This window comes from Stegodyphus dumicola, chromosome 3 (assembly GCF_044657685.1).
Source record: "Stegodyphus dumicola isolate Sdum_Otavi_A_Nest chromosome 3, ASM4465768v1".
Lineage (NCBI taxonomy): Eukaryota > Metazoa > Arthropoda > Arachnida > Araneae > Eresidae > Stegodyphus > Stegodyphus dumicola.
Genome location: NC_140770.1, coordinates 274,124,408 through 274,137,641, shown reverse-complemented (window position 1 = coordinate 274,137,641; position 13,234 = coordinate 274,124,408). Strand labels below are relative to the sequence as shown.

Genomic DNA, 13,234 nt, shown 5'->3' with positions numbered 1-13,234 from the left:
GTACATATGTGTAGAAATAGCTCAAGAATTAACTATTGTGTAGACTTCTACCATATCTGTACATGTCCATAGAAATTTGGAGAATTAAACTATCATATTATATCTGCATTTGTGAAATAAATTCATTGTAATAGTTATATGTATGTTTTCTTTTTGTACCATTAGTTTTGATTTCCCTTGTATTTGAAAATTAGCTCAAAATTCAACAGCCATGGCTGAGGTGTTCGACAGGTAGGCCGCTAAACTACATAGCCTTATATTGTGGCATAAACCACTAGATTTATTGGCAATATGTTATTTATGAACTTTTATTCAAGAAAGTTTATTGGGATAGTTTCGAGACAGGAAGTTTCAAGAATTTTCAACAATGCACAAAATATTACATAAAAATTCCAGCAGATTTCGCAGGATGTAAGGTTGGGATTCAAAACATTCGAATGATGGAAAAAGATTTGATGAATGGAATTCAAAATCTATCTGAAAATTTCTGAGATCTGAGGATTTGAATATCTGAAGAAAAATCAAAATGTAACTTGTAATCCATTTAGCATCTAATGTATTAATTCAATTATTTAAAGCTAGATTTGGTCTCAGTATGCTGACTGTGGTGAAGAAACAAAATTATTAATTTTTATGCAAAAAACTAAAAAAGTTGATTTTTTTTTTTTTTTTTTTTTTAAATAAAGTTTCTTTTTTGAATAAAAGTTTCTTTGCAATGCATGTTGACTTGCATTACTTCACTTACTTTTCCAAAAGACTTCTTTTTGAGTTAAACAAAAAAAACACGTTTTCTTTAATTAATTATTTATAATTTACTCAAATTAAAATGTTTCACAAGACTAATATATATGCTTCCAATATTAGCCTACTTCTACTAAAATCAAACAACAATTATAAAAGGATGAGGATAAAAGAAACAAAAAGAAAAAGTTTGCTTTTGCTGTATTCTTTCATACAGCAAAAGCAAACTTTTTCTTTTTGTTACAGTTGAGAACACTCAACTGTAATACAGTAATTTCAAATTTATATTTTATTAGGACTTCTTTTTCTTAATACAGGGCAGGAGAAAAAAATATTTATTGATATTTATATATAACCATGTTGATCATGTAAAATGCGAAATTCTCATCAATTTACTTACTAAACTAAAAGTTTCCATTGAAAACATGTCTTATTATTTTTGAAACGGTATTTGCGGCTCCCAAATATTCATGAAATCTAACTATGTGGCTTCTGTGATCATGAAGTTTGGTCATCCCTGGATTAAACATTGCTTGAATCTTTATATAAAATTTCTACAAATGACTACAGTAGAATACTACTACTCATATAAAAAAAGTTAATTAGAAATATTTAATTAGGTCAACAAAATGTAATAAGAAGAAAAATACAGTTCAGATGAAATAAAATTTAATAAGAAAAATTCTGAAAATCATTAGAAGCAGAAAAATTGAATTTTCCTAACTTATGTCTCATATTTCAATAAATTTTGTTTAGTGCTCTAAAACGTTTATTGCTGGAATTTCGTTTATTAGAAAAGGCTAAAATTTAAAATCTGGGAGATTCAGTGATCTACGGGAAACCAGGAGATGTGATGAAAAGCTGGAAGAGTTGGCAGCTATGATGTATACATATACACACACACATCACATTTGGTACATTCAAGGAAAAGTTAGGTACTTTCTGATTATTACATGCTCCTTCGAAAAGTCGGCAACTTATTTTTTATTAAGTTAATATTATACGAAAGACAACAGCCATTTTGAAAATTGCAGAATATTAAGAATTCCATAAAGCATCAATGACTCAATAAAATTTAAAAAGCAAGAAGTATTCATAACAAAACACTTACCTTTCTGAAAAAAAATCCATATGTAAATTTCGTCTCTGCTGCTGTTTTTTCAACATAAACAGCAATCTCTTTCTGCTTAACCCTCTCACTGCGCATCTCATGATTTCCACGGGCAACGCAGAAGTAGCAAAATTTGCGCAACCCGCGATTTCTGCGGGGATGAATTTTTGCCGTCTATTTAACCAAGCAACCCGTTCTTTCCCTGTTCAAGATTTCCTTTCGGCTTTTCTGTGATGTTTTATTGTTTATTTAAATGTGGGCTAACAGATGGCATTAGTTGTCCACATTTCTGCCAAAATTACAAGAATACGTAATGTAGCATTTTGCGTGCGCTTCTCAGAGCTCAAAGAATGTCTGGCAGGAAACGTTTTGCGAGTGATATAACCTATATTCCTGACACTATTTCTGACACTGATAGTAGTTCTGACTCTGATTCAAGTATATTGAAGATAGTTACAGCGAAACTGAAGAGAATTACTTGGATTCCTCTGCAGATAGTGATGAATTTGAAAATTCAGTTTCTATTGAAAACGTTCGACAGTGGCGCAAAATTGATATGCAAAATATTACATTATGCAAATATTCTCATAAGTATATATGTTTGACCTTTGTTTTTTAACTCTAAAATATATGTAGATTTGAAATATGTAATAAAATGTATGCAATTTTTGAACCTATTTTGATAAAACAAATATGCAGTGAGAGGGTTAAAAAGCATCAGAGAGCTACACAAATTTAGCAGCAATGCATTCACCACTGATTTCACAAGTCATATGTTTTTGCTTTGGAAAAAAAATCAAAGAACTGCACAAATTCTGCATTCGTGCTTAAAGTTTTTCTTTATAAAAATTCAATTATTTATATAGAAAAGCTCTATGAAATGCAAATTTTTGAATGTCTTGCATTAGACATAATGCCATATTTCTGAAGAAATGTAATGCTTTGTGAAATGTAATGTGAAGAAATGTTTTCATCAGCCAGCAAACTCCTAAGTCCCATTATGAAATCTTTACATGAAAAAATGCACTAAATGCAACAGAAACAAAACTAATGCCCATCAAATTTGAAGGTGGAAATCTGTGCTCATCTGCTGCGTGCATGCACAAACCTGGTTTGCTACATAAATACATTTTGGCATTGTCATGGGTTGCCTATTTTGGTGACACAGCACATTGTCTCACAAATACTTTTCAGGAGGATGCAGATAATCAGAAATTACTGAAAGTTCTGAAAGTTTTTGTAAACTATGCAAATAAATTAACTTATTTTAAGGCATCTAACCACTCTGACCTTCATAAAAATGCTGCAAAAGTTTCATACCTTCAATTAAGTGGTCAAGTGCTCCACAGGTATTCCTTTATACCAGATTTTTCTAGCTCTTTGAGAGAGTGGCTGGAAAGAATATATGACCTGAAACACCACACCTGAGGAAAAATCAAAGACTTCCAATATGGTTGAGGTTAGGCATATATAATAGCCACTCATGAGAGTAAAGCTTCACATCCATCAGGTTTGCTCTATGAAAATGTGTATTATAGCCAAATGAATTAATACTAGACCAATTGCAGCAGAATAGAGTCTCACAATAAGGTGAAAAATTCCAACCTTTGAGACATCGTAATTATCGCTCTAAAGATGCAGGTTTGTGTAATAGCTTAAAGAAAATAGAACACACAATAATATTTGCCAGCATTGAAAGTATAGTCTCATATTACAGGGCTTGGTCTATGTTTATTCCCTCCAAATATTCACAGGCTTATTATTAGACTCCAGCATAGAGCTTCACCTATCGGTAAATAGAATGTTAGAAAACTTAGCTGATTTCCGATTTGCATATTGACGACTCAACTTCAATTATGATCTTCTAGTTTTGATGCTTAGACAAACAAAAATGTACAGTACATAAGTTTACAGTCTAGAACCTGACTTATCAGCAGATTATGCAATAATCTGTAGATGATGGAAAATATGTCTCTAGATAGCTAATTCACTTGTGTAATATTGTTTCCAAAGGAAAGAAATTATAGATGGTATTATATTTAGTGTAATCAACACAAAAGAAAATAGCACTATTTTCACCATCCTTCTTCAAACACGCCAACAGTATGATAGTGCTGTTAACCATCCAATCATCTTCTTCAAGCCATAACTGCTATCTAATAAAAAATTAACCAAAATCACCTTTAAAAAATATCTAAACAGCAGTTAAAATTCATCTACTCAAAGGCTTTAAATACATAACATCTTTAAATAATGCATAATTTGCATACTGGAGCAGAATAAATTCTAATTAGTCCCATTATATGATATTTACATAGTCCTTTCCACAATAATTTACTCTATTAAACTGAAGCAAACATTGTAAAGCACGAAATTTCAGTCACATGTTTAACTTTCAGAATGCAGTGTATTAATAAAAATAAATGTTACAGATACTACTAAACATTAATTTCATTGCCATATTAAAAAAATTAATTTGAATCATTACATAGCCAAATTAATAATCAAAACTTTACCTTAATTTGATACTCATACAGCAGTCTACTAGCTGCAGGAGCATTTTAATATTTTCATCTTAAATACAACAGATAAATAAGTATCTTCTATCCAGAAAAATAAAAAAAAAAAGGAAATGAATAAATCTATGAATTAATCTGTGTAAACAATATTAGATAATAAGGCAAAACTCCAATATATTTTCAGTTTTTGTTAGTGCATAATCAGCGCAAAGCAGTAAAGGAAATTTCCAAGAATTCAGATCCAAAATAATATCTTCATAAGTTGATTTTATAGTTAGAAACTGTATATTTCTAAATTACTTAATTTATTACTGTATTAGTAGAAAACAAACAACCTTGGATAATGATCCTATGAAGGAAAAAAAGGTATTTTTTTAACAGACTGTGAGGGCAAAAACAGGATTGCAAGTGTGTTAGTGCTTTGACAGAAGATAATTGCCTGTTCAAAGAAGCATGCAATTTTATAAGCTTTATTAATAGCAGCAAAAAGAGAACTGCTCCTACTATTCAGTTTTTAAATAAAAGCAATCAAAGAAAAAAATCTGAATGAAAAAGAAAGTACAAAAAGGAAATATCTCGTTTAGCAAAGTGATAAAATTTAACCTCAAAACATCCTTTGTGTCTAATCTTGTAACTTTGCCATTAACAAGCAGATAAAGAACTCTGATAAATTAGAACACTTAAATTATGTTGTATGTGTTTGGAATTCAAGTTATGGGAATTAGGAGATTTATTTTTAATAGTTTACCAAATGGCAGGATCAAGAAAATTCAGAAAAAATATTAAGCAATTAAAGAAACATAACCTTCAATGACATGCTTTAATAATAGAAAAAAGTACATTACATTATTCAAGTTTCCTTTTCAGCTGATGCTATCAAAGAGAACATCTTATCTACATAACTTTTTTTATAGCCAGATGAAAATTTCAAAACCAATTTGCAAATATTAGGCAACATACTAATAACACTACGAGAATTCTAGCATTTATTAGAAGATCAAAAGTTTCAAGCCTACTGCACAAATTACAGTACAGTACAACTCCAATTGTCCAAACTCCGACTATCCAAATCTCTGATTATCAAAATCGCTTTCAGAAAAAAAATTAAGATGGAAATGTAGTGTTGGATAATCAACGATTTCAGACATTAAAAGGAGCAAGCCTACACTTTTAAACTTCATGTCCGTGCTTGAAAACGAAGATTAAAGTTCTTCAAGAAAATCAATGAAGGTAGCAAGAAACAAAAATTTAGAAGATATCGTTTTCAAATGGTTTTTGCAGCAATGTTCTACAAATTTCAAGTCAGATTCTTTATGAAAAAGCTAAGATCTTAGCTTAGAAGCTTGGTTGTTCATCCTTTAAAATGAGTATTAGCTGACTAAGATATTTTAAGTGCTGGCAGTGTCCATCAAACAGCTTATTTTGACCGAGATGTTCAGCAAGCTATGACTTTAAGCACTTGTAAGTATTGTACAGTACGCTATATAACATGTAAATAAAAGTGTTGCCTTTTCATTTAATTACTTAAAACGACTTTTTCTTTAAAAATAGTTTTTTCTTCCATTTTCAACATACCATACATACAGTAATTAATTAAAAAGTATGTAGACCCTTTCTTTGAAAAAAATCCAATTATCCGAATTTTTGATTATCAGAATACGGTCCGGTCCCAATTGATTCGGATAATTGGAGTTCTATATGATAATTGGAGTTTTACATGCAAATTTAATTTGTATTCATGCACAAATTAAAGAATGTACCTCAATGTAACTACAAATAACTTGATTTGAAAATTATTTTTAATACAGTTGAACCCTGCTCTAATAAACTTCAAGGGACCAAAAATTTGGATCACAATATCTGATCTGACAAGGAAAAATTAACCATCTCACAAACTGACATAAAATCTGATTGATGAATCCACACAGAAAGAGTGATTAGAACTGTGACATCTCCAAGAAGATGCTAATAGCACCTTTAATTTTAAAAAATTTAAAAATTTTTTAGTTAATTATTATTGTGTGCAATTACTAGATTTATTTGTTGTCCTTTTTCAGTTTCATCCTATGTGAATAAATTTACACAGAAAATTAATTAGCATAAAAGTCATGGTTCAGACCCATATCCCTCCAATGACACGTTTTCAACTGAAATATGCATTTATAATTATGAGTACACATCAGTTTCGAATAGTGTTACCTGACAGCTCTATCAAAGAAACTGAATAGAATCAAAAAAATCAATTCAGGCCTTTTGTCACAATGGATCAATAGTTAACTGGAAGCTAATTTTATTTTATTTAATGCCAATAATATCTTACATAATTTATCAATTAAACCATATTATGTACATTATACAAATATCTTGTTTTATATTGCTTTTCACTGTTATTCTTGCAGTTTCACATATCCTAGAGAATTTTCCCTTTTATCCATGGGAACGTATTACCCATGGATACTGGGAGCACAACAGTATAATAATTTATACATTCCATTGTAGCAATAACATCATACATAATACTGTAAATAATATAAGAAGGTAATAAAATATAAAATTACCATAAGCACACCAAAAGACCACCAATCAGCTGCAGTTGTATGACCTTTCCTATTAATAACTTCAGGTGCCATATACTCAACTGTACCACAAAAGGAATAAGCTTTTTGGTCACTGAGGGCTTCCTTACACAAACCGAAATCAGTGAGACTAATATGACCATCAGCATCCAAAAGAATACTACAAAAGAATTAAACATTAGTCTGAATTAGAGACAAATAAAAGATATAAATAAAAATATAATACAAAAAAAAAATTCTTCTTAAGATGCATTTTATGCAAACTTCAAAAAGACATTACGAAATTGCTACTAACAAAAAAAAGTCAATAATGTATCATGCCATAGTAAAATATATTTAACTTAAAAGTTACATTTTAAATAAGTCTTCCCTCAATATTTTCCTTGCTTAACCTTTTAAGTCTTTCATTTCTGCTTAACCTATTGAGTAATTCTGAACAAGTTTTGCCATGCAACATTAAAAAAGAAAAAGGGGAAAATTCTGAACAATATTATGAATTTATTAAGTTTCACAGGGGCAGAGATGAAAATTTAGCATGCATGAAACATACAAAAATAGCTGTTAAATGCTTCATTTCAGACACTAAGTTTCGTAAAATTTCGCTTTTTTGCCATATCTACTAGAGAGTTGTGTTTCTTCTCAGACAATTTCGGAGAAAAATATCTGATATAGACGCCATATGACTTCCTTGTATGGCCTATTAAATTATACACAGTTTTTGCAGCATTTTGTTTAACTTATTTCCTGAAATTTCATTAGAGATATATTTCTCATTCATTTAATTTAGTTCTAACTTTGCAACAAAGCAAAAAATACATAAAAACTCGAAACATCTTTATCAAAAATTCTAAATTATACAGCAAAACATAAAACACCAAAAAAATTAAAAACAAGTTTTATAATTAAAATTTATTTTAAAATTAAAAACAAGTTTTATAATTAAAATTAGAGTCTTTATGGCAAAACAAGCCACTTGGTCAGCGGGCAAATAGGCAGATATTTTTTGTTGCACAAACTTGAAAGTTAACTTTTGGTCCCACTGAGCAAAAAGACACTGAAGCTGGTGTATGAATTGAATTATTTCATCATTCTACTAAGAGTTTCAAATCTAAACAAAGCTTAGTGACACTTGAAACTTTAGGTACTTTTCCGTTTCACCGGCGCAAATCTCGCCAAGCAGACTTTACTGGTGAGAACATACAGTATGCACATAAAAAAATGTTAACAAATGTTAGTTCTAAGAATTTTTTATTTTGAAGACATAAACATTTTAATAGTGTTTAATATTTTGTAAAAAGCCAATAAATAAAGACAATAAATTTGTAAAAAGGCATTAATTTAAGAATTTACTATGCTTTCACGGTTCAACATCTCGAGTCGCCGGTTCGTATCATTTGATCCCAAGTGATCTCATCCCACGTAAACTACGCTACAAAAATCTAATTCTCACAGTAATTATTTACATTGATTTCAAGTTAATCTTAGTTTGGAATACAAATTTAAATGCAAGAATTATTTCAATTCGTATGAATAGCTTACTCAGAAATTATGTAAAATCGCAGTGCTTTACTTCGCTAGTGCATTCTCATTAGAATTGGTGAATTTATCCCTTGACTTTGCTTTTTCTTTATTTTCACCTTCGAGTGAGCAGTGTGATTTCATCCTAGTTGACTTAATTACCGTGAATGGCCTTAGGGCATAAAATTTATCTATCTTGTAAAAATTCTACGTAATTGTATGCCAGTATTGAAAGAGACAATCAATCTGATACCAAATGGTGGCGACTTGTTTTGAAAATGAGGCGTAAAAGGTTACCAGCGAAGATATTCCATTTGGCACCAGTTATACCATTATTGGCAACTTTATCGCCTGTAAAAGTACCAAGCTTTTAAATTAATGATAATTCTACAACTATTGCATACAGATTAACTAAAGGCATAAAAATCTTCATCGAAACTTGAGAACAACATAATTCAATCACTTTCAAAGCAAAAAAGGCACAATTTATCAACATAAGAACAAAAAAAAATTGAGATGGGTAACATATATATATTGAATCCATTTTACAACCCCCTTTTTGGAATAAAGAGTCTTTTATTCTGTCCATACATACACAGATATCATACAAAAAGATCCTTCAAATGGATTCAAGAGTGGCCAAAATGGATATTTCTGTTGAAATATGATACCTGAAATTTGTCTTCACCGAACAGTACTTCCTTTGCTCGGTACAAGGAGGTAAAAAAGAAGAAATTAATTAATCTCAAACACCTTCATGTGTGGGGTCCATGAACATTGGTTTTACATATATTTTGAAATTAATCTCAACTATGTAGAAGGAGATGGGCAATAGCTTTAATTACTGCATTAAAGCTAATTTCTATTACATTCTCATAAAAATTACTATACATTGTCATAAAAAATGCGCATGTTTGACTTAAGTTAATGAAGTTATTAGAAGTACCAAATTTTGCCACTGAAACACATGATTAAGAAAAACAAGTGTTATTAAAGCATTTAGAAACTTTTAAAATCATTGCAATCATTGCTTTTAAAATCATATACTAAATTTTCACGAGTGGTTAAGAGTTGCTTCTTGCAATTGCTTATAAAGGCCTCTGTTCCTGGTTTAAAGGCAACTGGCCTTTTTGAAAAGCACTATAGATTCCACTTATAAAAAAAGTTAACAGAATCCATTTATATAAAATTAATAATTACATGAAAAAATTATAAGGTGGGAGCCTTATAATTTTTTCATGTAATTAGTTTATATCTTCTGATATGAGGAGAGTAAACAGGCAAAGACGGAGGAAAAGACAGAACCTCTGTTTTGAGCCTACACTCCCTCTTCATACTGTTACGTTTATCCCACTTCTGACACCAATTGTTGCAATTTTTCTTTTCTGACACCAGTTGTTATGTTATTTTGTTTCTTCGTATGGGGTTCGTAGATTTGGAGTGAATAACGACGACAATTGATGAAGTATCGAAACACACTTTATTAGCCAGTATTGTCAGGGCAGCTCCAAAACACGTTTTACAGTCATCGATGAACTACTATAAACGCGCAGACGCGATCAGTGACACAGCCTTCAGGTTATCACGGTGGAGACAGCTTCCTGCAAAGCACCAAACTCTGCTTTTCGGAGTACAGCTTCTGACTCTGTTTGGTCATTCTTGGAACTCCACGTACTCTTGAGACTCTCCACGCTACAACTCATGATGCACTCGACGACACACGAGCACAGCTCCCGACTCTTTGGTTCAGTCATTCCCGGAGCTCAACACGCTCTCTCAACGATGCACTAACTGCGATAAACTAACAGACTCCTTCGGTAGACTCGACAACTCACTCGGCACTCGCTGCCTGGCTGTCAACTCGATCGACTCCGCAGGGATTGACAATTTAATTATTTCACAGTAACGAAAAATTTAAACTATTAGCAGAAAATATCAAATAAAATGTGCCAAAAAAATTAATAAATGCCAAACCATTAAATGAAAATTTCAAAATACTTGTGTTTTCATTCTTTGAAAACTATGTACTACGTTTTTATCTTAAAACAATAAAATTAAATTGCAGGAATTTTAACTAAAACTTTTCACACAAAATTTAAAATCACTGAACCAACATTAGGTTTGTTTCTCTGAAATAGCAGTAATTAAATACACACTGACCATAAAAAAAGTCATTTGGATAAACATAAGGCCATATAGGAATCAGAAATGGATTAAAAGGATTTCCTACAGTTCAACACCCACAAAGTACTTGACACTTGATGACCTCTGTAAATGTTCGATGCAGAACGAAGTACCTCGCATATGGCACTTCAAAACACTTTTCCTAAACACAGACTGATGACTGGAGTATTTAATTATTTTGTAGTTAATTAAAATATACTCCTATTGAGCTTAAAGCACTGATTACTTGCAAAGCACTTAAATCATTGATGATCACGTAGTATATATTTTTTTTCTCTTTGTAGACACTGGCAGAACATGAGCAAGAAATTATGAACGCACAAATTAAAAATAGGCATGGCACAAACTTGCATCATAATTCACTTCATTAGGTATGCATAAAAAAGTGATGGACATGGCACAGGTGGAGATCCTGTCTTGACTTTGCCGTAATAGATTCTGTAGTAGAAGGCAGTGGTTGTATACACAATGAACAGCTAGAATTTTGATGCCATAGAATGCTGAAACGCCGATCCACAAGCAATAAGAAATTTGGCAGTCAAGGTACATTAAATTTAACTTTTATTTCAGTAAACATGTTGTGGCCGCAATCCAGTTGGCACATTAATTGTGCCTATTCCAAAAAGTTTACATTTTTAATAACTTTGTAGCAAGAAAGAAGCAACAGGCAGACAGCAGTCTAGCTAAGCCAAAGCAGTGAAAGCAAGTGCGCTATGTTCAAAGTGAAATCTTAATTCAGACTGAGTTAGTTTTGGTTCTCAATGCATTTTGATTTGATGGTTAATATTGCTTTAAAATTACTACTGGCTGTTTGAGTTCTAGTTTCATTTACATCATCAGACTTACGTATGAGTCATATGATAGATTTTTTCGAAATGATGCAGTGCAAATAGAAGTTACTATTTTTAGAATACAGAAGCAACTTAATTTTCTCTGCTAATTTAATCTTTTACATATTCTTTATTTTTCTTACATTTATATATATATATATTATGAGTTCACTAAGCCCCTTAGAAAGCATTTCAAGCTTTCTAAGTGTCCCAATGAACTCATGTACCCTTAGAAAGCATTTCAAGCTTTCTAAGGGGCCCTATGAAAGCTTTGCCATAATCATAATAAAATGAACTGAAGACTTAAGCATAGTTAATTTTCATATTTTTTATTTTGTCATTCTCAAAATGACTGCAATTTTATTTTTCTCCAGATTTACACTAAGAATAATTTCTTCATCACTCAAAATTTGAAAATTTGGTATTCCAAAAATGTAAACTTTTTGGAATAGGCACAATTAATGTGCCAACTGGATTGCAGCCACAACATGTTTACTGAAATAAAAGTTAAATTAAATATACCTTGACTGCCAAATTTCTTATTGCTTGTGGATTGGCGCTTCAGCATTCTATGGCACCAAAATTCTAGCTGTTCATTGTAGATACAACCACTGCGTTCTACTACAGAATCTATTACAGCAAAGTGAAGACAGGATCTCCAACTGTGCCGTGTCCATCACTTTTTTGTGCATACCTAATGAAGTGAATTCTGATGCAAGTTTGTGCCATGTGCCTACATTTATCAATTCTGAAACATCATCTTTTTATCATTTGAAACATGACAAGAAATTAATTGTTAGCTCACACTTTTTTCCTTTTTAACACATGTAAACCATAGTTTCCTGATCATTTCTTGAAAGTGATCATTAGCTCAGTTAACAGGGACCTCAGCTGACACATGTTTGTTTAATATATGAATAAATGAAGGATCCTATAGTATTACAAATATATGTTTCTCCTTTTAGTCACCTGCTTTTGGCGACTGTCTTCTTTGATAGCACAGTGATACAGTGTTAATTATAATCAGACTATTTCTAAACAGTTCACTTAAAAAAATTCTTCACAAAAAAATTATATAGTATATTACACAACAGGAATTAAATATTCATTAGTCCCTACAAGTTCATTTTGCCTTATACCTTTAAGAAATGGACAGACAAATGGAGAATGCAAACTGGAGCAATGCTAGAGGTCAGATCTAGGCTGAGAAAGCTGTACTAATCATCAATGAATTAAATAAATAAATATCACTGAATGAAATTCTTAAATGATCATGTATCAGGTAATGCTCAATACAGCAACACAAAACATACTTTTCAGGCTTTAAATCTCGATATATAATGCCAAGACTATGGAGGTGATCTAATGCAAGAGCCAACTCAGCTAAATAAAATTTAACATCTTCTTCAGTGAACATCACCTGCATTAAAGAAAAAGGCAACAGTTAAAGCACTTAAAAATCTATAATATACATATTTTTATCATTATTCAAAAAGAAAAAATAGTTTTACTGTCATTACATGTAAGAAATATAATTTTATCATAAAGGGAATAAAATCTAGCTCCTTTTTTTATTTTACCACTTAACGTTTTTTAAATACTACCTGATTTTTTTATAACTAATATCCAACTAGTCAGAAATATTAGATAAAGTACAATACTTAGAACACCAGAGATTTTCAAACAGCCACTTAATTATTTAGTAACAATAATTTAAACCGAAAACAGGTTTAAAACAAATCAACCTAAATGACT

General features: G+C 31.0%; 1 protein-coding gene across 7 annotated transcripts in view; it reads right to left on the bottom strand.

The window, feature by feature from the left end:
• S6kII (Ribosomal protein S6 kinase II) overlaps positions 1–13,234 on the bottom strand; it is an 86,221-nt gene that overhangs the window by 37,301 nt on the left and 35,686 nt on the right. For all 7 annotated transcript variants that reach the window (XM_085814170.1, XM_085814169.1, XM_085814168.1 and 4 more), the window contains 2 exons: positions 12,793–12,899; positions 6,930–7,107 (listed from right to left, as the gene is read on the bottom strand). In XM_085814170.1, the coding sequence (XP_085670296.1) occupies positions 6,930–7,107; positions 12,793–12,899 (285 nt within the window). The remainder of the gene's footprint in view (positions 1–6,929; positions 7,108–12,792; positions 12,900–13,234) is intronic.